General features: G+C 46.1%; 9 protein-coding genes across 9 annotated transcripts; 4 read left to right on the top strand and 5 right to left on the bottom strand.

The window, feature by feature from the left end:
• Positions 1-837: 837 nt before the first annotated feature.
• HO173_007825 (uncharacterized protein) lies at positions 838-1,398 on the bottom strand (the record flags this gene model as incomplete). Its single annotated transcript, XM_037309725.1, has 1 exon — positions 838-1,398. The coding sequence occupies one exon, from the start codon at positions 1,396-1,398 to the stop codon at positions 838-840; it is 561 nt and encodes a 186-aa protein (XP_037163402.1).
• A 1,455-nt stretch (positions 1,399-2,853) lies between these two features.
• HO173_007824 (uncharacterized protein) lies at positions 2,854-3,582 on the top strand (the record flags this gene model as incomplete). Its single annotated transcript, XM_037309724.1, has 1 exon — positions 2,854-3,582. The coding sequence occupies one exon, from the start codon at positions 2,854-2,856 to the stop codon at positions 3,580-3,582; it is 729 nt and encodes a 242-aa protein (XP_037163401.1).
• A 333-nt stretch (positions 3,583-3,915) lies between these two features.
• HO173_007823 (uncharacterized protein) lies at positions 3,916-4,266 on the bottom strand (the record flags this gene model as incomplete). Its single annotated transcript, XM_037309723.1, has 1 exon — positions 3,916-4,266. One exon carries the CDS (start codon positions 4,264-4,266, stop codon positions 3,916-3,918), a length of 351 nt encoding a protein of 116 aa, XP_037163400.1.
• Positions 4,267-4,411: 145 nt separating this feature from the next.
• Positions 4,412-6,158, bottom strand: HO173_007822 (uncharacterized protein; the record flags this gene model as incomplete). The annotated part of the gene is made up of 4 exons (XM_037309722.1): positions 4,412-5,396; positions 5,454-5,843; positions 5,906-6,040; positions 6,091-6,158. 4 exons carry the CDS (start codon positions 6,156-6,158, stop codon positions 4,412-4,414), a joined length of 1,578 nt encoding a protein of 525 aa, XP_037163399.1.
• A 280-nt stretch (positions 6,159-6,438) lies between these two features.
• Positions 6,439-7,479, top strand: HO173_007821 (uncharacterized protein; the record flags this gene model as incomplete). Its single annotated transcript, XM_037309721.1, has 1 exon — positions 6,439-7,479. One exon carries the CDS (start codon positions 6,439-6,441, stop codon positions 7,477-7,479), a length of 1,041 nt encoding a protein of 346 aa, XP_037163398.1.
• Positions 7,480-7,861: 382 nt separating this feature from the next.
• On the bottom strand, positions 7,862-9,226 carry HO173_007820 (uncharacterized protein; the record flags this gene model as incomplete). The annotated part of the gene is made up of 1 exon (XM_037309720.1): positions 7,862-9,226. One exon carries the CDS (start codon positions 9,224-9,226, stop codon positions 7,862-7,864), a length of 1,365 nt encoding a protein of 454 aa, XP_037163397.1.
• A 245-nt stretch (positions 9,227-9,471) lies between these two features.
• On the top strand, positions 9,472-13,069 carry HO173_007819 (uncharacterized protein; the record flags this gene model as incomplete). Its single annotated transcript, XM_037309719.1, has 2 exons — positions 9,472-9,650; positions 10,042-13,069. 2 exons carry the CDS (start codon positions 9,472-9,474, stop codon positions 13,067-13,069), a joined length of 3,207 nt encoding a protein of 1,068 aa, XP_037163396.1.
• Positions 13,070-13,629: 560 nt separating this feature from the next.
• Positions 13,630-15,622, top strand: HO173_007818 (uncharacterized protein; the record flags this gene model as incomplete). Its single annotated transcript, XM_037309718.1, has 2 exons — positions 13,630-13,716; positions 13,766-15,622. 2 exons carry the CDS (start codon positions 13,630-13,632, stop codon positions 15,620-15,622), a joined length of 1,944 nt encoding a protein of 647 aa, XP_037163395.1.
• Positions 15,623-18,175: 2,553 nt separating this feature from the next.
• HO173_007817 (uncharacterized protein) lies at positions 18,176-19,069 on the bottom strand (the record flags this gene model as incomplete). Its single annotated transcript, XM_037309717.1, has 2 exons — positions 18,176-18,788; positions 18,936-19,069. 2 exons carry the CDS (start codon positions 19,067-19,069, stop codon positions 18,176-18,178), a joined length of 747 nt encoding a protein of 248 aa, XP_037163394.1.
• Between the last annotated feature and the right edge of the window lie 5,061 nt (positions 19,070-24,130).

Raw genomic sequence — 24,130 nt, 5'->3', positions numbered from 1 at the left:
CTTTACTAACTAGCCGAGGCCAAAGTTCCTTATGAAAAGATCTCTTGGAAATTTAGAAAGTAGATAGCGAGGTAAAAAATCATCTACAAAGTAGTCAAAACACGTCTAGAACGGCCATCGATAACTCACATGTAGCGTCTATGCCACGTGACTGAACGAAGAGCGCCTTTCCAGGGATACTAGTACTGCACCAGCAGCACCTTGCTCAAGGGATACCATTGGATGGGGAGGAAGTGGGCTGCCTGTATATAGGTTCACCTTTAATTAGCAAGTATGTAGCAGCATCAGCAATGGTACTTCTCACCACCATTGCGCGCAACAGCCTGGTCCATGCCTTGCTTCATGAGCTCACTGTCAATTCCTGAGCTCACCATCAGACTCGGTCCCTTCCACCACTGGAGACGCCGATAAGTCAGTACTGCAGTGGGAAGGACATCGAAGGCTCCCATTCAGAACTTACTGCTCGGATCGACTGCGAAGCTGGTCACGCCCTTTGTGCCAAGATTATCTACAACAGCAACTGCGAATAAGGTGCAGGCGGCCTTAGTTCGAGCGTATGCGTTCCACGGATGTAAGTCCGTCCTTCCTGTAGGTAACTTAGCCCAATCATCCCGTGGAGGCTTTACCTACTTCGAAGTTCGAACCCTGCGTACTGACCTCATCCAGAGTGTAGGCCGAGCTGGTCATGTTGACAGTAACGACATTTCGTTGGTGACCATGAAGGGTTCGAAAGCAATCTGCTGTTGGGTGAAGGTGCCAAAAGCCAGTGCTACGATTGTTACAAATGCACCTGCGTATGCGAGCCATCTATTGTTAATAAGCGTAAGCCTCTGCCTTTCATCCCAACCTTCGCAAGCGCCTTTTTTCGGCTTTTAAAAGCAAAAGTAAGCTTCCCCAAGAGCCACGCGAGGCTGCATCCGATAATTCCAGATCACGCAGCTGACCACGGCGCTTTGAAGCACTCCTGCTTTCAGATAGCCAAAGCCATACTTTCTGGCTCATAGCGGACTCAATGGGAACCATGAGTGCAACTCTAGTAAGTGCCGAAAGTGTAGCGATGAGGGTATTGAGTGTGAGCCAACTAGGTAAATCGACTTTGAGTTCTTGCAGGCTTCTACCATGATACTGACGCACGAAGATGGCTAGAGAGGCCAAGGAGGTCACAGAAAGTAACGAGGCAAATATCTCGGGTAGCCACCAGCGAAGACAGGATATCCTTGCTGTCTTATTAGGTGACGGCTTGGAATCTTGCATGTATTTCTTGATGGGAGGCTCGATCAGGGGTCCGACATCGCTTTCAGGATCCACTGCATTCTTTGACCCCTCACGTATGGTCTCCCAACTAAGCTTAGCCGCAAGAGCTGGGTCGAGGGTAGATGGAAAATGATAAGACTTCATCGGATAAGAAGTGTTCACATTTTTGGAGTATGTAGCTCCTTCAGACACAGAAACGAAGAGTGAAGAGCGGGAACAGGGGAACAAAAAGGAAGACTGAGGCTAGACGGGTTTCTGATATTCATGATCAGGCTGAGGCTTAGGCTCAGCTGGGGGTGGGAAACAATACCATAACCCTACCCTTTAGCTTCAGCCACCTGTAATTGCGAACGATGCTACTCAGCACAGCCCACTAAGACCTGAAGATCTTGCATATGTACACGGAGCCGTTGTTTGGATTAACGTAAGCATTCTACATCTTTTGTGAGTTGGAACTCATCGCAATTTCAGCGGCTTGATTTAGCGTATGCAACCCTCAGTCCGTTCTCTGGCATTGACGATATTACCGGCCTACGTTTGGTTTGTATGGAGACGTATGTGGCAAGTATTGCAATCGACTGGAATCAATTCTAAATCACCTAGATCAACAATTGAAGCTATACGAAGCTTTTGATAGAGATACGCGGGTGTAGAAAAGGGTCCAAAACCTCAAACTCGTCGTCAGAAGGCTTCAGAGCCTCCTCTCCCCCCAATCCTGGCCCTCCCTCCTCTCCGTGGCTCTCGCTCTAATTCTCGTTCGACAAAGAGGATCTCTTGGGCTGATAAGGCGTCTGCTGATGCAGCAGCAGCGCAGCCCAAGGCTCAGGAATGGGCGAAGGAGAATCAAGAGGACATAAGATGGTGAATAAGCAGCTACAGCAGGCGATCAGAAGTCTGGTGGTTCTAGCACTAAGTCAGCCCCAAACCCGATCCTCGAGCCTACAACTGGTGGCTCTGCCTGAGTAGGTCTAGCTAGATACTAGGTGAATAGATTTATACTGTGCGAAGATTTAAAAGATCAAATTGGCAAAATGTGGATTTCGTTTCGAGTTCCTTCAGTCGTTTAGAAGATGATCAGCAAAATCTAGGTAGTCGTCATCGACGGTTCAGTAAGATGGGTGCATCCCTGGTACTCAAGACAAATGGAAGATACAACATGGTAGAAAGCGGTACCTACGAGTTCCTCCTACCATGCGATCTGCGCGTATCCTGCCGCGTCCCCGTTCCCTAGGCTTTCTCCATGCCTTACTCCTACATTCTCCCCATACCTTACGCCTTCCCTATGCTATAGGGTCACCCTGGGGCTTCCATAATACCCTGAGGTTTCCCCGTACATCATCTGATATTATTTGGGCGACTGTTCTTCCAATATGGTCGAGACGCGAGTATACGTTTCTAGATCTTTCGTATACAAGTTGGTTCATTCTCGCTGTCGCTTCACACCTGCTAGCTAGCACATCTCTCATAGCGTGTAGCGCCAAGCCTTCCTTTCCGAAGCCCTAAACTCCGTTCGCTTGCTTTAACCCCGGATTCCCGTTGAGAACATTTCTTCTTTACATCTTCGACGACAAGCGATTTTCGACCCCGTCTGAAAAAGACATGGCGGTTCGCAAGCACAATGAGTTTCTCGACACAAATCTGAGCGAGGACGACGAGAACGTTAGCAGTTCTTCTGAAGCTGCCGCAGACAGCAGGACAGCAGGATTAGCCAGCCATCAATCCAAAAGGCAGAAGCTCACCGTCGAGCACTCCGATTCCGACGGAGAGACCGACAATGATACTCAAGACGATGCCGCCCCAACCACTAGCCCTGCATTCCCAAAAAAGCCGTCACGATCCTCCGCCGCATCAACTACAAAGCCTACAGAACCAATCTCCACGGACCCTCCTACCGAGTTCCCCGAAAAGCGGAAACCCCTCACAACCTCAGCCGTTGCAGCCGCAAACCAACGTGCCCACAAAGCAGGCGTCATCTACCTCTCCCGCATCCCCCCTTTCATGCGACCCTCCACCGTCCGCACCCTCCTCTCAGCCCACGGCACCGTAACCCGCCTCTTCCTCACCCCCGAAGCCCCCTCCAACTACCTCTCGCGCCGCAAAGCCGGCGGCAACAAAAAACACAGCTACGTCGACGGCTGGGTCGAGTTCTCCCGGAAACGGGACGCCAAGGTCTGCGTCGAGGCGATCAACGGGCAGATTGTGGGCGGGAAGAAGGGGGGCTGGTATCGGGATGATGTGTGGAACGCGAAGTATCTGAAGGGGTTTGGATGGGGGGGATTTGATGGCGGGGGTGAGAGGGGAGGAGAGGGAGAGGGAGGAGAGGGTTAGAGTTGGGGTGGGGAGGGAGGGGAGGGAGAGGGCGGAGTTTTTGAGGAATTTGGAGAGGGGGAGGGTGGAGGATACGAGGAGGATGAAGAGGGAGAGGAGGGCGGAGAGGGAAGGGGGTGGGGAGGAGACGGGGTTAGCGAAGGAGAGGGAGAAGACGAGTGGGTTTGAGAGGAGATTTAGGCAGAATGAGGTTAAGGGGAGAGAGGAGAAGGGGGTGGAGCAGTCGGATGAGACTAGGAGGGTCTTGAGTAGGATATTTTGAGACGGACGATGCAGAAGCTTTGGCTTTTTTCGTATTCTTCGAGCTCCCTGAGTGGAGCGACATCTGACATCCTACCAAATCTCCGACAGTACCAAGTCCTTCTCTCGCAAACTCTCACCAATCATCGCCAATATCTCCCCCGGCAGCCACCTCCCCGTCCTCACCTTCGCAGCCCAGTTGACAAACCCCACCCCCGCTTCCACAAGCCTGGCTTCCCACATCTTGAGATCTTGCAGTTCCGTTTCGAGCTGGGCTTCATGACCCATGTGCTCGCTATAATATCCGTTTTGTGAGTCGTACTGGATGTAGGCTTTTGTGGATTCGGTTTGGGTGGTGAGATTGGTGACGGCGGTGGAGGCAGTGCGGAGGAAGAGGAAGGCGGCTGTGAGGTTGTGGGTGGTGGGGTCAGAGGACGATTGCATTGCTGGTCCTGGAGGACAAGAAAAGCGGAAGGGTAGAAGATGCACATTGATTGTTGAGTGGTAATGGCTCTCATAGCTCTGCATGCTACAGGCTCGGCTACTCCGCAAAAGCCAGGCTGCTGGCTTGCTTCTATAAATGTAAACCTCAAACCTCATCGTGAACGTCCAGCTCGTTGAAATCGTCAAGCAGCTCCTCCATATCGATCTTCGGCACTTCTTCCCCGTCTTCTGTTTCTTCCGTCTCAACAACGCTCGCCGTCTCCAATCCCTCCATGCGGTCCTTCTCCTTCTTCTCCTGCTGAGCTTTGTACAGTGCAAGTGTACTCCGCAAGTCGGTATCCTCCTCCACATCTCGCAGAAACATTTCGAAGTCTCGTTCAATCCTATCTTGATCCTGCTTCTTCGGTAACATCTCGCCCTCATCTTTGTTCATGCGCTTTAGTCGCCAGTTGCGTGACTTGTTCTTCTTCTTGCGGGCGTAGGATTTCTTGACTAGTATGACATCAGGTATGCTGGATGAGTAGGCATTGCTCTGCTCTAACGCTTCGAAATTGGGGTTGTTAAAATTTGTGCCGCTAAGGTGGTAGCCCATGACCGAGTCGCCCGGGTGGAGGACTGCGCCAAGATGTGTGCGGGTGAAGTATGTAACGTCATTGCTGCCGAGATCTGATGATCGTGCTACGGTGGCTTCGGCAAGAAGAAAGCGGCCCTTCTGAGGACCAATAGGTTCAATATCCATCACGACAAACTCGACGAGTTCTTGAACATCTGCCAAAGAGGTAAATGGAGATCGCCAATAGATGGGTGTAGAGACGTCGGCTGTCTGGAGAGTGTTTGGATCTAGAAGATTGACAGATGTGCCAACACGGTAGCAGATGGTTAGGGGAGCAATGTTTCCGATTTGTTTGGCGAGCTTGATGGGTAAAGCTACCAGATCATCCTTACATATCGGGACGAGCTCGACAGAAAATGAAAATTTGTAGGATTTCGTAGAGGTATGGATATCCACGGAGATAAGCTCTTGAGACTTCTTGGATCTAACAGGGGCAACAGATGTCAAGAAGTCAACAAATTTCTCGGCATGATTTCTTTGGGCGTAGAAGAAGTCTAGACCGTCCTTGACTTCCTTGCTGTAGACACATCAGCCATGAATCTTGAAGCAATTTAGACGAGGCGGTTGAGCTTACATGTTGATTGTTTCTTTATGAGCGGAATGTTTCAGGATGAGCTGTTCGAGGTAGAGGAAAGTTCGTTTGTGAGGGACCTTTTGGCGCACTTGTACGACGGCTCGCCATGTGTTGGCTGTAAAGCTCTTTGCACAATCTGGACACTGGTGGTATGCAACGACGTATTCGACCTCGAAGGTTTGCTGGAGAATGGTCCCTTGAAACGCTTCCTGCTGAATAGTGATTTTCACTTTGATTCGCCTCGAATGGGGCTCCGTCCAGATAAAGCTGGCATCGATGATCCTGACCTTCGAAAGGCCTCTCAATTTCCGAAGACATAATGCTAGCAATTCCCTTGATTCAGGTGAAGCAGTGATCCAATGTGCAGGTGGTTGCAGCCATCGCTCACAACTAAAATAGCCGACAGAGTCAGAACTTCCTTACGTATATACGCAACCTAGGACGACACTCACTCTCTGCAGATATGTAGGGTTGCCTCTCTTTGTATGCCTTCGGAGATGTCAACGGTGAGCTTGACACAATCGTAGCAGAGTGCTCCAGCGGCAGAAGTGCCATCTATGGGTGCACCACAGTTGCAGCAGAGAATGCTAGAAGACTGTCAGCATATTTTTCTTCCGGTGGAGCAGAAAGTCACTACGTTGCGCTGTCTTGTGGGATCAAAGGTCTGGAAGGCAGCGCCACTGGCGCATCGATGTCCATAGACATGGTGAAGCCGGACTGTTTTGATACACAAAGGTCCTAGAATGTAGATACAGTATTTTATTCCTTCGAAAATGCGGTTAGAACCCACAGAGCTGGAGTAGTGAACTTTTTTGGAAGTACGTGGTGTGGAGAGAGAGATCTCAGGTCTGGCCAGTGCGTCATACAGGGATTTGTCAGCCCTATCAGAATCGTTCCAAAATAGAACTTCGAAACTTCGAAATGCAATGTTGACAACCGGTTTCGCTGGCTGACAAATGACCCTACGAGGACGAGGGAGTCCGTGATGGTTATCCGAAAAGCAGTTCCGTCACTTCTAAGGTGTAGCAATTGTCGCGTTGCTCTCCTAAATGCCGTCGCTTCCCACGCCGGTCTCTCTGTTCGACCAGCTACGCGAGCGACAAAGACTAGGATCAAGCCCGTAGACAACACTAAAAAGCAATACTTTTCTACTTCTCCAGTACGGACGTCTGATCTTGTCCAGCAGCAACGACAAGAGCAGTTGCCTCCAGGCGAAGAGACGAGCCTTGAGGCGGAGCGATACGCTGAGTCAAACGAGATACCCGAAAACCCGACGTCAGCGACCCCATGGTACCTTCAAGTTGAGAAACCTGAACGAGCTTCAAATCCGCTGCTAGAGCGTCAACGAATGCCCGAGCTACCGTCTGATCCTCCACCACTTCTCAAGCCATTGCTCGAACATGTTTCCATTGATCTAGGCCTTGATGATCTCACAATCTTTGATCTGCGTAAGATCGATCCACCGCCTGCGTTAGGCGCAAACTTGATTATGGTTTTGGGCACTGCTCGCAGCGAAAAACATCTACACGTCTCGGCAGACAGATTTTGCAGATGGCTGAAGATAACCTACAAACTTACTCCGCACGCGGACGGTCTAATGGGCAGGGGAGAACTGAAGCTCAAGATGAGAAGAAAAGTACGCCGAGCCAGACTTTTAAGCAGTGTTGGATCATCAGAAACCTCTACTACGGACGACGGGCTACGGACTGGTTGGATATGTGTCAATGTTGGCACCATCGAGGATGGGAAAGCTTCCACGGAGGAGTTCACAGAGCAGCATGGATATGTGGGGTTTGGCAGTGAGGCTGAGGGTGCTAAGCTGGTCGTTCAGATGCTCACTGAAGAAAAGCGAGAAGAGCTGGATCTGGAGGATCTGTGGGGAAAGATGGTTCGAAGACATGAAAGAAAAGAGGATAGGATCTCTAAGGCTCAAGACGGGTTGTCAGCAGATCAGGAGATTGGTCAAAGCTCAATGCATGAAGAGCTTTCTTACTCTGACTTGTCATCTACTGCAATCTCAAATTGATTGAAAATGTCAACCATCAACTTTCAATCAATTTAGAGGATTTCATCGCCGTTCTCTGTACTCACCAGGGGATCATCAGATCTTCCAGAGCTTGAAATCCGGTTGAGTTGATTTTACCAATCTAGAATCAAGCGTAACGGGCGCCTCTAGTGATGCTTGAAACTTGCGGGGAGGGCACAATGTCTGGTATCCTCAATGACCGCATTGTTGAGCAAGGTACAATTCGAGGATATTTCAGTGAAGTTGCTTCGCGAACTCGTGTCGATCGCCTGGAAGGCTTACCCACGCAAAACGCCAGGATAATTACAAGGGCAGGTGCCGACGACTGCGAATGGGGTGTGCGTAAGACCCTGGTTTCTGCTGGCAAGTCAAAAGCTGCAAATCAATCATAAATCTGGGTGCTTCCTTTGTGCGTATACCAGTGACCATCCCAGTTGTATTTGAGAACCTCATCGCCCCATGACCACCATTCCGCTGTCAAGTTCCTAGCGAAGACCTCCAAAGCACGATAAGATGCTGGTATGAATGGCTCTATCAAAGTTTTGAGATGCGGTTTTCTGGAGTGCAAGTCCGGGACTGCCACAACAACTCTCCTTCGAACGTCACTATCAGGACTCTGAGCCTCATCGCTACCCTTCCTGCCAAGTAGCAGTACTTCGTAGGGCTTCCGCCAGAGCCCATCAATCTGAGTTATTGGAAGTCCACCCACCGTTGTCTTCAACCACGCCCACTCTTCGATGAGCTGCACGTCCCAAGTCTGGAAGGCATCTAATGCAGTATCTCGGACACTTGCCTTGTTAGTTATCCAGCACCCCACTAGCGCGCCAGGAGCTATATGCTGGCCCAACATCGCCTGAAGCACAACCATTGGATCCGAGTCATGCATGGTATGGTACCTAGCTGATCTCCGCACTGAGCGATTTTCCCAAGGGGGATCCAGCAGAACGAAGTCGAATTGCCCGGGCCCAGCGGTGGCGCTAGATGTAGGGTACAGTGTCAGAGCTGCCATGCTGAAGGCATGGGCCGTTGGTTGGCCAATCTTAGACAGCAGGAAATTTGCGTTGGGGGGTGTCTTGTATTTGACTCCTGAACACTGCAGGGATAATGGGGTCGGATATGGGTTACGGACGAGCCTGTTGGTGAAGATCCGTATGTTAGAGCAGGTGTAGGCTTTTGGTGTGGACTCTGAAGATAAGATCAACGGCTCTTCGATGCTTCGAACACTGATTTCTGAGTCTGGAAATTTGAAGTCTGGCTCTGTTCTCGAAGGAAAGGGGTCAATTCCGTTCTCGATTTCTAATTTCGAAGCCGGCAACACAGCAGTCGAAGCGTGGACCGACTCTCTTTTGGTTGAAAACACTTGGTCAATATCATCATCGGCCTTGCGTTTCCTGCTTTGCCTCTCAGATACGAGAGATGTTATCTTCCGTGGTAGAGACCAATCTTCTTCTAAAGGCCAATGCTCGGCCACCTCTCTGAGTGCCTGCTGCAGCAAGGCGTCTGGAAATCCTACATCAATATCAGAAGGGGTTTTCGTCCGAAGCACATTGGCTTTCGCCTTCTCAGTCTTGGGCTCTGTGGATGGGTATGGCGTTTGTAGAGGAGGCGACGCGTAGATTTGATCGTTGCATGGGTGGTCGACGGTGCCTTGGGCATGGGCGATGGACGTAGGGATGTCAAGTAGAGTCACAGTCTTAGTCGGGTTCTGGTAGAGGATTGGCGTTGGCGTGGAGATCTGTTCGGCCATTCTGCAAACAATCTGCAACTATGCATACAGTAACCTGCAATATGATGCTTGCCTAGTATATGGGCTACTATAGAAATGCCGAGTGGATCAGTCGGCAACTTGCTACTCAAATCCACCTTCAAACAATTTCGAGAGTGTCTTGCATAGATGTGAAGAGCCATACGTCAAGGCAGCGAAGGTCTCGAATTTGTCCTGCCCGAGGACAGCCGCAACTTTCAACCAGCTACATCATATTTTAGCTACCTATGTCGTGTAATTTACCAGCTCCGAGGACATATCACAACCTGTTAGAAGAGGCTGTCATCAAAATCGTGGCAGTCGATGAGATAGCGATATGGAGGTTTTATCACATCGTTCATTCCCTACAGAAAAGAAGCGGTCAGGGAAGATTGCAGTCTGCTGGGACGAATTCCTTCGAAGTCAGGTAAAATGTACCTATCATACCCAGAAAGGATTGCCGCTGACGATTAAGATTGCTTCAATTTCGACGTCATAGAGCGAGCATGTCTTTGTGGGTTGGTCTTACATAGTCTTGCATCCACTTCTAAACAAGACTCTCTAAGTCTCTGACCAGAAGGTCAGATCTCTATATTTTGGGAACCATACCAGGGTCACTTTGACTTCTGGACACTACGCTTCGACTTTTACATACTCAATTCCCTTTTGAGGATATTCAAGATGCCCTCCTGCCAAAGCAGAATCTCCTGGCGAACCGTAGGAATTGGCGTCATTTTCAATCAAACTAACTCACCGTGCTTTCAGAATTCTCACGCTGCTCTGTAACTGGTCTTGCGAACTTGATTTCCTTTTCGAAGGACCATCACAAACGTACAAAGCAGCGACGACAAATCTCCAGCTGCTTCTGCACATTATCAGCATTCACCTGAACCTGATTCCCAAGACCACGACGACGAATTCAGTCCATCCCCACCACCTCCTCCACCTCCACCACATCGTGTTGCATATAATGCACCACCTCCTCGAGCTTCTCCATCTCCAACACCATCCATGAACGATCGATATCCTACTGTGTCGAGAGGTCCTTCTCCAGCACCACCTTCGCCTGGTGTCCATGGACATACGCCATCGCCTCTGCGGGATGCTATGGACGATGTGATGTCTTCGCTACATGACATGGCAATGCGGCGAACTGAGTCTTCTCCTTCACCTGAGCAAGAACAAGCCCCCCTTGATCCATGGTCACCCGAGGCTTTCGATGAGCTTCGGACTAGTTCAAATACGCGGAATCATCATCGGCCACGTTCATCATTGGGAATTGCCTCTTCGCAAAGAGGAACAGAACAGTACCAGAATGACGATGGGTATGGTATTTGTAATTATGATGAAGGCCCACCGCAGGTACACGACTACGTTGAACGCATGGAAGATCGCTTGCGCAATATAGGGGCTACCAGCCCTCGCCCACCTGACGAGCTCTTCCTCCCGGATGATCCCATGGGTCCACCGCCGGCTCCACCCCCCAAAAATTCTCCATATCAGCCTCGGACACAGTCGTCACAAGGGATGAGAGAATACGTGTCTGGCAGCATCAAGTCTAGTCATCGGTTAAAGAACCGGAAATCGGCCTATGAACTTGGACGGAGTATGTTGGACCGTACTTTCACAACAAAGTCAAGCGCAACAAACTCTTCGAGTGGTGTTCAGAGCGTTGCAACGAATGGTACAACCAGCACTCAGAGAACGAGCCAAAGCATCATGAGTGGGTACTCTGCAGGAGGCTTCAGTGCTACAAGCGCGGGCAGCTTAGCACGACGCAAATGGGGCAGCATCAGTAAAAGTAAACCGCTTAGCGTGGTCGATAATCGACAGGATGCTCTCCTGGGTCTGAATGGCGGAGGGAGCGCCACGAGACCTCAGACCCCTAGCCACTACTCAAGCAATCAGTCCAGACCAGGTTCCAGCGCAGGGATGAATTACTCAGGAAGTGTAGTAGACTCTAGCGGCATCTTTGGTGGCTTGACAACTCCGAAATCGAAAAAGAGTGGTTTCTTCAAGAAGCTTGTTGAGTCTGCGAAGACTGGTGCAGCTAGTGCGAGGAGCAGTATTGCTGCTGGCCAGGCCGACACTCCACGCTCTCCTATTAAGAACCTGCTACCTCATGGAGTCACAGCCATCGCGGGAGGCAGTGCGGCTAGAGACATGGGCCTGGGCGGTGGTAAAACTGAAATTGACTGGGTCCAAGTTCGACGAGACGTGAATCGATCAAATTCGCTGAGTCGAAACGAAAGGAACGAGCGGATCGAGAGATGTCAGATGATGAACTATCCCGTAGTCGCACCTGTAGATTCTCTCTTGGAAGCTGCTGAAGGGGACGAAGGAGCCGACGGGATGCCCATTCAACATCCCACGGACTTTCAAGCTGTGAACCTTCAACTTGTCGATAAGAGTGCTCGATTCGTGAACAGTCTACCGCCAATGACCAATCCGGCAAGTTTAGCTCAAGGCTACGTATGTCGACCGTACCGAAGCGATGTGCAGAGGTTGAGGGCCATCTTTACCTGGGTCAGCGAGAAGGTTGCTTGGGAGGAAGACTTCGAAGGAGAAGTCGACTCAAAACGTGTGATCCAAATGAGAAGAGGCTGTTCGGAGGAGGTTGCAGTGCTAGTCTCAGAAATGTGCTTGTCGGTGGGCTTACACGCAGAAATTGTGAGGGGCTACCTCAAGTCACCAGGCGAGATTGTCGAATGTGACAGCAATCCCAGGCCAAATCATTGGTGGAATGCTGTGATCGTGGATGATTGCTGGAGGATAATGGACTGTTCGCTGGCGAGCCCAACAAATCCCAAGCGCGGTCGATACTCAAGCACCGGGTCTCAGATCGCCGAAAACGGATTTTTTCTCGCGAGACCAATGGAGATTTGCTACACGCATATACCATCGAACTTCGAACAGCAGCACATATGTCCACCAATCGCTCCAGATGTCCTTCTTGCTCTACCCTGTGCCTGCCCACCGTACTTTCGAAATAACGTCCAAATGATTGACTATGATACGAGCCTCCTTCGAATTGAAAATCTGGAGCTTGTCCATATTCAATTTGCAGTCCCAGCAGACATTGAGTGTATCGCGGAGGTAGAGTCCAGTTCCTATGCTCGTGACGCCGATGGTGATGTTTTCGAAAGTGGCGACACGACCACTAATCGCGCACTTGCCCAAGCAGAATGGGTGAAGGGTCAGAAACGTTACACCGTGAAAGCCCTGTTACCTGGTGACGTTGGCCATGGTACACTGAAAGTCTATGCTGGCAAGCGAGGCCTCATGCATTCTATCAAAGACAATCCTCATGCTCTGGCCTTTTCCTTGCCCATCGTCCACACAGGCAATAATCCGCTTTATGACTTCCTTCTTCGCCATCCTACGCCTCATGCTCAACGCCATGATTTGTACGTGGCCCAACCTCAATGCGCACGTCTAGCGATCAATAACACCTTTGTTTTCGCCGTGCGCCAGCATCCGTCTTTCTTAAGCTGCAACTCACCCGAAGCACGATCTGCTTCTCCGAACCCCTTCGCTCGTCCTTCATCAGCAATGAGTATGATCTCGACTGCAACATCGGCGAACGACTACTTCTCCCAAGCTGGCTCCAATTCCAGTAACAGCAGCCAGCAGCAGAAGCCCGCGAAACTCGCGATACAAGCACCAAGTGGAAAGATACTAAGACTCATGAAGAAAAGTGACAACAGCGTCAGCATGGATGAGGCGGCAGATGGAGGCGTATGGGAGACAATCATCAAGATTGGAGAAAGGGGGACATGGCGAGGACTAGTGCTGGCCGATCGAAGTGCAAGATGGTGCGTATTTGGAGAATGGGAGGCTGTTTGAGTGGACGTGGGAAAACGAAAAATTACCTTTCATCTATACATTCGGTGTTTAGGAATTTGCACATCTCGTACGAAGATGCAGGTAGAGGCGTCTGTACATGACACGAAGCGTCGATAGCATGGTTGAAAATATCTAAGTTGGCGTCATGAAATTATATCGGTAATTAATAGTCAAGCAAGGAGCGCTTCTATCTCGATAGCGAGATGTTCATGGTTCTCTTGCCTAAGACATTGCAAGATATGGATTCTCAAAACCACTAGACCACCAGGCGTAGGATAGTATGGCAGGAGGAGGTTCAATGCCTCTCCGCAATTCAAGATTTGCCCGCGCACAGCCGACTGAACGTCCCAACGTGAACCGCCATGTCGACAATGACACCTGGCAGACATATCTAAATCCTCTTTCCAAAGCATCTCCTCCATCCGCTAGATCCCCTTACTCAAATTGCTACCTTCTAGTGACAGCGACATTCAAGTCCACCCTCATATCATGATCTACAACCCAGTCGTGTCCATTACCGACCTCACAAGAGGAAGACCTTGATACCTCTCGTCGTCAACATGGAGAAGATCACGGACAAGATTGCTGCTCTGTCAAATGATGCCAACTACTTTTCCCTTGAATTCTTCCCTCCAAAGACTCAAATAGTAGTCCGCTCTAATCTGTTTCTTCTGCCATCTTACTAAGCTAGAGCAGGGCTTTTCCAATCTACAAACCCGCCTGGAGCGCATGTCCAGTGCTCTGCGACCTCTATTCGTCACAGTAACATGGGGTGCCGGCGGTTGTACCTCTTCGAGATCCCTCGAGCTTGCAGAGATATGTCAACGCCAGCTAGGCCTTACAACGTGCCTACATCTTACATGCACGAACATGAAACGCAAAGTGGTAGATGAAGCACTGGAAGAGGCGAAAGTACTTGGTGTACGGAATATACTAGCTCTGAGAGGGGATCCACCCAGGGAGGAAGAGTACAGGCTTGAGGATGAGGCGGAAAATGGCAAAGATGAAGATGATAGCAACGAGGACTTTACATGGGCAATCGACCTGGTCAGGTACATACGGCGTGTTCACGGCGACTACTTCTGTATAGGTGTTGCAGGATATCCGGAAGGCCATGCGGATCAGTCGCATCCTACGGATCAGGACCCATTACACGATTTGCCATATCTAATAGACAAAACGAAAGCAGGAGCGGACTTCATCATGACACAATTGTTTTACGACGTTGAAGCATACTCGAAATACGAGAAAATGCTGAGGGAGCATGAATCAGGAATTTTTGCCCAAATACCAATTATCCCAGGACTGATGCCGTTACAAAGCTACGAGATCTTGATGAGGACGACGAAGCTTGCTCATGCAAAGGTACCTTTGGAATTGCTTCACAAGCTACAAGGCGTCAAAGGTGATGACGAGGCTGTGAAGCAAGTAGGCGTAGAAGCTATCCATGATGTCGTCGAAAGCATCAGAGAGGTGAAAGCTAAAGGACCGAGAGGATTCCACTTCTACACTCTGAACCTGGAGAAAGCCGTCAGCTCGCTACTGGATCGCTGCAATCTTATTCCACCAGATCCTGATGACAATAACGTCTCCGCAATCGACGACGTATCCATTCTCTTCAACGGCAATGCCGCCCACCACCGCGCCCTCTCTTCCACTTCGTCCTCTGCGGCTGCCCAGCTAACCACTAACTCCCACCGCTCCTCCTCCCCAGCCAGATTCATACCACCAAACAGCAACCCTTTGTCGCGTGAAGCTACCTGGGATGACTTCCCTAACGGGCGCTTCGGTGATGCGCGCTCTCCCGCCTTCAACCCACCCTTGACCTACTCCCCAACGTCTCTGACAATTTCCCCGGCCCAAGCTCTTTCCCTCTGGAGCACACCAACCACTCCCGAAGAAATCACGCATCTTTTCATATCCCACCTCGCAGGCCAAACCCCAAAACAGCTCCCCTGGTCCGAATCCGCAACTCTCTCCCCCGAGACGGCTCTGATCACTTCTGAACTCACCCAATTGACCCGGCTGAAGGGCTACTGGACCATAGCCTCCCAGCCCGCCGTCGATGGTCTGCCCTCTACTCACTCCATTCATGGCTGGGGCCCACCAGGCGGTTTCGTCTTCCAAAAGGCCTTCGTCGAGTTCTTCGTCCCCGCTTCTACCTTCCACACCACACTCCGACCACACCTTGATCGCCTCCGGAAGGAAGGCGAAATAAGCTACTACGCTGGCAATGCCGCAGGTGAATTCCAAAGTAGTGAGAGCAGCGACGCGGTGCACGCCGTCACGTGGGGCAGCTTTGCAGGCAAGGAGATTGCAACCGCGACGATGGTGGAGGAGGTTAGCTTCAGGGCGTGGGTGGAAGAGGCATTTGGAATTTGGGGAGAATGGGGGAGGTGTGTGGGTGAAGCGGCAAGGAGGGGTAGGGTGGAGAAGGCGAGGCAGAGTAGAGGCTTTTTGAGGCGGATAGGGAAGGATGTTTGGTTGGTCAATGTTATTGGGCATGGCTATCGGGAAGGGGGGAGACTGTGGGAGGTGTTGATGGAGGCGTAGGTTAGGGAGGCATAGCGTCTGCCAACCATTCAACGTGGCATAGGCTGTTCCAAAAGGTTGTATTGTAAGATAAAAGCCTGTGCTCGTGTAAAAGCCTGTGCTCGTGTAAAAGCCTATGCTCGTGTTACAGACGTTTCCTGGATGCGAGATATTCCTCGGAGCTTTTGTTGAAGCGAGAAACACAACGGATAGCCTTACACAGAGATTTGGAGAAGTGTAGACATTTGACGAACTAGAAGCAGCGTAGAAGGTATTATTACTATTACGGGATATGTCCTGCTTGAGACAACACTTCATCCCAGGTGCATTGCAACTCATAGGCAAGGGAGGCGACAGCTGCAGCTGATGTACGAGAATAAAGATGAACCAGATAGTTTCCATCTCAGATGCTTTGGATTGCTGCTGCTCCTCTCATGGCTGGTCATTGAAGATTTGAGTAGCAATTGCAGAAGACAGATTGTTTAAGCGGATTGCCTTTGATCTGCTGCAAGCATGTTTCAGGATTAACGGTCGAGGCATCAATGATGAGACGCGTTGTTTTGAGCGAAGTGCTCCCAACCTGCTGCAGCAGGGTTGGTTTAGTAGACGCAGACTGCGAGTATCTTCATGGTTTCAGTGTTTATGGCAACCCATACTAATTGGAAAGCTTGCTTTCTCAATGCTCAAGAGTTGAAATCCCAAATGGCTTCTACGCTAAGAGGCTAGTGACCAATCAGATCATCGGATTTCACCATTTTCAGTCTAAAATACACCTTATTTCTCCATTTTCGATCTAAACGCGGGTACACACGGGTACGTCCAAAAGAGGAAGCTGGAAAAGAACTTCAAAATCTTCAAATCCACCTTTTTTGATTCCTTTTCTTTTATCAAAAATATGATAATAAACTAAGTACGTAGAGTTATAGAATTACTTATACGCTTTTAGATAACGTAGCGTAGACGAAATTTGATAAGGTATTCGTAAAGATATACTAAAAACTAGTGAATTATCGAGCTTGCGAGAAGAGCCTCTCCGGCAGGAGCCCTCGGAGAGCCCTCGGAGAGCCCCCGAGGGGTTGGGGTTTCAGGGGGTCTCCCCCTGAGTATATCAAATAAAATATCATACCTATCTCTCTCGATTCTCAGGGTTAGACCCCTTAAAAACCCTTAAGCCCTTCGGAGCTCTTTAAGGGCTCTCCGAGAGCTTGTATCGGAGGGGCTGTCAAAGCAAGCTCGAAATCAATCAAATATCACTAAAACAATCAAATTTCGAGCTTGCTTTGACAGCCCCTCCGATACAAGCTCTCGGAGAGCCCTTAAAGAGCCCCCGAAGGGTCCGAGGGGTTTTAGGGGGTCTCCCTGAGAATCAAATATAGTCAAAAACCAGTACTCGGCAAGCTTTTCACTACTGGGAAGCCCGCGCCCCAGCACATATTTGGAAAGCTTGCTTTCTCCCTGGCTCGAGAATAAAATCACTTCTGTGCCAAGCCTCGCTGTGAGACTGTTCTGGGAAACTCTTATCTTATTAGGAAGTAACTAAGAATTTAGTAGGTCTTGGCTAAGAATATCAAATTCTTCTCTGATTTTCTCTATTTCTCTCTGTCTCTATCCCTAACATGTCTCAATCAATTCTTGACTTTGGCCTCGCATCCTCTGCAGCTCGATATACTGCAAATCGGCATCAAAAGAATCATCAAAAACAAAATACCGAGCGCGCTCTCTCACAATTACACTCTCAAAATCAGCTACGATCTTAGAGAAAAGCTTAAAGTCGATGACAACGTCGATTACCTTCGTGCGATACAGATATCGCATTATAATCTCAACCTCAGCCTGCGACACTTCAAAATCTTCCTTAAACTACTCTCGAAGGCATCAATTCTATACGTATTATCGAGACGCAAATGGATATCTTCAAGCCCGATACTCCAGACCCCGATATTAAACGCCCTATATTCGATGTTTATAATAGGGGTTTTCAGAGTAACTTTTTTCTTCCCGTTTCCGCGGATTCCTCGGACCGTGAACAATTCGCCACCAAAATCGAGTGGCAAATGGTTCCACGTTCGAGGAATCCACGGAAAACTCGATCCACAAAAAAGGTGCCCTCGAGCACCTTTTTTATGGATAAATGGATATATGAAAAATGGATGGTATAATACTCTAGTCACGTGATCGTTTTAAATAGATTTCGTAGGCCTATTATCTCTTACACGTCTAAATTCTTTCTATCTCCTATACGTCTAAATCCTTTCTACTATCTTCTATACGCCTATATTCTTTCTACTACCTCTTATATATCTATATTCTTTTAGAACTACTTTCTATATCTCGTAATGTTATTAAAAAAGAATAATATCGTAAATACCTCTTAAGCCTCTTAAGCTAAACTTAAAAAACCTCGTATTATCGCTATTAAATAGCTATTAATAGATATAGATCTTATAGTAGAATAGTATATAGAGCGAGATAAGGAGGGAGAATTAGTGAATTATAACGCTTAGATATTCGAATCTTATTTCAATATAGTGTCAGGACCAGCATAGGTGCGATACCAGTATGGGTGAGGTAGAACTAGGATAATAAGGCTACCGAACTATGTATGTGGGAAGGAGGCATGATATAGTAGGAGATGCCTCCCCCAAGGCCCGCTAGCCATAGGGCTGAGTGGTGTGTCAAGGGTACGCTCGTAACACTACCCCCCCTCTCAATAGCCATGGCCCCCATGGCTGGTAGACCGGAGATGCACGCCCATCGCTTGCCCTGTGTCTCCAAACATCCATAGTCCGTGTAGGCCTCGACCGGAGAAGATTTGCTAGGTGTAGTGGTATTGCCGGGCCGCATGCTGGTCTTGACTGTGCCATGCCTGCATTGTCCTCCAGAGATCCTGGAGATATAGCCACATCTTGCCTGCGTACCAGCAAGATTCTCCGAATTCTTCTCCTTGCCCAGTCTTCTTGCCATAGTCCTTCCGTAGAATTGAAGAAAATCCAACGCATGCATAATATCCTCCAACACCTGTTGGCAGCCTGGCCTGGGAGCTTCACTGTAGATTTGCCCTGTGTCTCCCATGCTCTTGCCATCAAGTCTATCCTCCATTCCATCCTTTGTCTTTGTTGATTCGTAGGTTTGGTAGGTAGGTAGGGAAAGAATTGAATGTGTTGAATGCCATTTGGTAGCAGGCTCACTATGTGTGTTGTCGACATGCTCAGTGAAGAGGTCGATATGTGTCGTTTCGGGGCTGTTCCCGTCGCCGTTGTAGCAGGCTCACTATGGTGTTGTCGACATGCTCAGTAAAGAGGTCGTACGTTTGCTGCCATTGTAGCAGGCTCACTGTGAGTGTGGGGGTGTTTGTTTGTTATGTAGGTCGTCGTATGTAGGATAGGGCTTGCCGTGGTGTGTAGGTGATCGGCGATGCGGAGGGAGGTATCTTGGTGTTGATGTAGGTGGATTTGAGTCGGAATTCATGTTGAATGTAGGTAATAACGGAGTGGAGCGGAGAAGGATTTCTTGTATTCGATGTAGGGGACTCGTTTTTTGATGGATTGGGCTACCGTTGATGATGTAAGTTGTTTAATGTAGGTTTTTGATGATTTGAATGTATGGTGGGGTTTCTGTATGGTAGAAATACCCAGCGTTTTCTTTATCAGGCTCGGTCGCTTGCTCCGAGCAGAAAGTGAAATATTTGGTAGCTGTTTAGTCACTCTGCTATCCTCGAGTGTGACTGGTTACCCAGTCATTGTCCGTATGAGTTTCTCTTCGCCGGGGGGTACGAAGGAGCCTTATTATAATGTCATGACTACCCCCCCCTCTTAAATAGCCATGGCCCCCATGGCTGGTAGACCGGAGATGCACGCCCATTGCTTGCCCTGTGTCTCCAAACATCCATAGTCCCTGTAGGCCTTGACTGGAGAAGATTTGCCGAGGTGTAGCGGTAGCTGGCGGCTTTCTGAAGAACATCGGATGGTTTCAATTCGTCCAAAAATACGATGTCCGAGGTATTGCCGAGCCGCATGCTGGTCTTGACTGCATTCGCCTGCTGCGTTCTCACATTGTCCTTCAGAGATCCTGGAGATATTGGCCATATCTTGCCTGCGTGCCAGCAAGATTCTCCGAGTTCTTCTCCTTGTCCAGTCTTTCGGTAGAATTGAAGAAAATCCAACGCATGTATGTGTTATGAAACCCCCTCAACACCAGTTGGCAGCCTGGCCTGGGAGCTTCACTGTAAATTTGCCCTGAGTCTCCCATACTCTTGCCATCAAAAATCCATCCTCCATTCCATCCTTTGTCTCAACTTTGCTGATTCGTGGGTTTGGTAGGGAGGTAGGGAAGAATCGAATGTGTTGAATGCCATTTGGTAGCAGGCTTCACTATGTGTGTTGTCGACATGCTCAGTGAAGAGGTCGAATCGTAGCCGTTTCGGGGCTGTTCCCGTCGCCATTGTAGCAGGCTCACTATGAGTGTGTTGTCGACATGCTCAGTGAAGAGGTCGAACGTTTGCTGCCATTGTAGCAGGCTCACTGTGTGTGGGGTTGTTGACTATTTCTTTCGATTCGCTAGTCGTACGAATGGTCCAATGCCTTGTTTATCTCTCGACCACTGTTTGCCGAGTCCGATTCGCTATGAAATCGAGTTACCCGTCTGGTGGGCTTACCCAGGGATACGATGGCTCAACTTGGTTTCTTGCCAAAGCCCCTGCCAGCGCATTTCTTTGAATTCGTCCGCTAATTCGAATGGAGTGAGTCCGATTGTATTTCTCTTCGCCGGGTATACGAAGGAGCCTTATTATAATGTCAGGACCAGCATAGGTGCGATACCAGTATGGGTGAGGTAGAACTAGGATAATAAGGCTACCGAACTATGTATGTGGGAAGGAGGCATGATATAGTAGGAGATGCCTCCGCCAAGGCCCGCTAGCCATAGGGCTGAGTGGTGTGTCAAGGGTACGCTCGTAACATATAGCTTAAAAAATGCTCGAAGGAACGAGGTTGATTAATAAGAATTTAGCTATTAAAAAGATCGTTCTTAATAAGATAGATCATATGCTTAGAAAATATAAGAAGATATATTCGATAGTGAATTATTCTAAGTGGGGAACGGACGTTGAAATTTATAAAGAGAAGGTTTATCAGACTAATTATATCGTAAACGAGTATATTCTAAAGATTTATTTATAGTACTATAAATACGATAGCCTCTTTAGTAAATATTCTACTATAAATTCTTTATTTCTTATTAAATCTATTAGATTATCTCGTTATAATAATTAGATTATTAATAATATAGATCTCGAAGAACTTACTATTAATAATAAGAAGGAGATTAAGAAGAAGGAGAATAAGATAAATAAATCGAATTTAGACTTTAACTATTTTAATTACTCGTAGACTAGAAGAGTAATAGAAGCCGAAATAGTAAAGGCCTTAATTAATAGACTCTATTTCTTATTAGACTCGAAGGTGAATAATTTAATTCTTGATCTTTCAAGTAAGCAATCGAGTATTAGTATTTCTCTAGTTATTCGCTCTAAAATAGTCGTTATAGAGAGCATTAAATAACCCTTCGTTAAAACTCTAAAAAAGACTTCTACACCGTCTAAAGAAGCTTCTAAAGAGACTTCTAAGAAGACTTCTAAAGAGAAAATATAAATTCGAGGTAAATTTAAGAGAGTAGCTATAGAACTCTCTAATAGTAAGAAGAAAGTTAAGTCGTCTAGATGTGATAATTAGAAAAAAATTAAAGGAAAATCTATAATAGCGAAAGTTATACTCGAAGAAGTAAGAATTAATAACGCTCGCTTAAGAGAGGAGTTTAAAGAATATTAATAGTAATATAAAATAGATGAGAAGAAGCGTAAATAGCGTTTTTAGTTGGAGTATTAATAGCGTAAATATTATTATATTACTAAGATACTTTATCTATAAACTTAGATTAATCAAATATTCGAGAGTCTAATATATATTTAATTAAAGTTAAAGAAGAAGGAAAATAAATAGCTTTAATAGCGAGGATATAGCGACTATAAGTCTTTAAATAACGGCTTTAATAAGAATATAAGAGGTGATTTTTATTTATTATAAGGAGAGCGATAGTATAAAAAGTTCGAACGATATCTTACTTACGTATAATTACCTATAATTTTATACTATATTCTACTTTAAATATATACTATATTAACTTAATAAACTAATATTCTTCTAATCTACTATTTTTAATATATTTATAAAATAATTTAAAGTATAGTCGAAGAAAGATATAGTGACGGAGAAGAAAATCTTCTTCGCAAGTGCGAAAAAAACATCGAAATAAAATATCGTATGTATTTTATCAAGAATAAGTGTATTTTTTCACTAAAAGTGTATATACTAGATGAAATATAGTGTAAAATATTATATTTTTCACTCGCCGCTAAAGATATCAATTTGTTATTATATAAAATTACGCTTATCTCTCTATCTATATTCTAACTATTTTCGTTTTTTCTTTACGAGAATCTATTACGCTTATTTCTTTATTATTTAAGTCGCTATAAAGAATTTAAATACTTTAAATAATACTCTTTTAAATAGTATAAGTTCGCTAGAGGGGTTAGTTATATAGTTATCGAGATTATAGTACTTTTAATATATTAATACGAAATAATAAAAAGTTATACTTTGCCGAGTATCATAGCTTTTATTATCTCTCGCTTATTATATTCTCTAACTCGCTATTAAGATATAAGAGTAAGAAGTTTAATATTATACTTCTCTTCTTTCTCGATATTCTCTTAACCTTTCTCTTCGCTTTAAAGATTATCGAGATTAAGTAGAATATTATAAAGAATAACGTAAGCCGTAATCTATATATAAGCAAATTCGTACTACTTTTTAGTTCTCAATTGCAATCTCAAATCTATAAGACTCTTTTATCTCTCTTTAAGAATATCGAATATGTATTCGATATCTATTCTGATGCTAGATAGATATCTATTAAACTTTCAAATTCTTCTATAACTTATATAAGGCGCTTTATATGATATAACCATATACTCTATATTCGTATATATACTATTATCGAGTATATATTAACCTGGTGAGAAATAGGCCTTAGAATATTAATAGAGACTAATATTACTTTATACTCTTATATTATAGATAGTATTTAAGAAGCTAATAAGTATATAGATAAATTTCTTTAATAAATTATATACTTTATAAAGGTCTAGAGTATATCGCTTTTTTCTATTCCAGAAGGCTTTACTATAAAACTCTTCTTTAGACTTATATTGCAGTACGATATCTATATTATTCACCTTTTCTATTACTCTAAGAAAATTCTCTTATTTATTATTCTCTTTACTTTCTCGATAACGTTCTATCTTAGAAGGCTATTTAATATATTATTAATATAATTAAAATAATATAATTATAACTCTTCGTATATAATCGTAGATATATTTCTCTAAAACACCCTATTAACTAACTAAGGGACGAAAATTACTTATACTTCTATTATTAACTAACTTTTATAAGATAATCTTCAACTATGTCTCAATTAGTATTTATTAGAAATTGGCGTTATTATAGAAGATAGAATTATTCGATATAAGACTAAGAATATATCGAAAACTCTCGGAATTTATATATGTAAAGGATTGCTATCGAGTATCGAAGTACTAAGAAAGGATATCTCTTATCTAATTCGATTTAGATATATATACTCGTAGCTTTATATAACGTTCTTCGATAAAGGCTTCGAGGTATACTCGCCATCTTTTCGTTATATAATAACTATTATTATATCTAGAACGACTTTTAATATAGAGATAAAAGATCTCACGTCTCTTTTTTTTCTTATTTAATATACGAGATATAATTATTAAGAATAGATAGATAGCTAGATAAAAAGATAGATAGAAAGATAGATATAATATACTACTATTGCGGAGAAGATAAAGTATCTTTCTCGAGCTACTTAGGGCTAGAGTTTTAAAAGCGAATTTCCGAGAATTTCATAGAAATTAGACCTTTTTGATAGTAGGGTGTTTAGAGTAATCCATATATTCATAATTCATATATTTACAAAAAATCTAAATCTATATAAATCGTTCGGTTTTGCCGAGTTACTCTAAAAACCCCTAATATACATCTACGGAAAAATCAAGGTCTCGGCGCTCTAAAACGCGTTTACGGAAAAGCCGAAACAAGTCGTTTTCATCTTCAACGAGAGGTTGCCGAGGATTTGTGTGATGATCTCGTACATTGGATACGTCTTCAAGAAGAGCGATTCTTACAAGGGCTTATTAGTACCGAATTACAAGACGCCTTAGATTAATAGCGGCCGCTCAGCCTCAAATTAAGGATCAACTTGACTCCGAGACTTCGTTATATACGGCGATTCGGCATAGAGATCTTAAGGCTATTCATAAGCAACTTCGGTTTATAATTGATGATAGTTGTAAGGAATTTCTTCAGGGGGATTATAGTTATGATCTTGACGAAGCGAACGACCTCATATCGATCTCAAAATGGGCTTTATGTAAATAAT

The sequence above is a fragment of the Letharia columbiana genome (assembly GCF_014066305.1).
Source record: "Letharia columbiana isolate WasteWater2 chromosome Unknown Sc0000026_s0, whole genome shotgun sequence".
Lineage (NCBI taxonomy): Eukaryota > Fungi > Ascomycota > Lecanoromycetes > Lecanorales > Parmeliaceae > Letharia > Letharia columbiana.
Note: the sequence above shows the minus strand (reverse complement) of the source record. Positions and strands in the feature narration are given on the sequence as shown.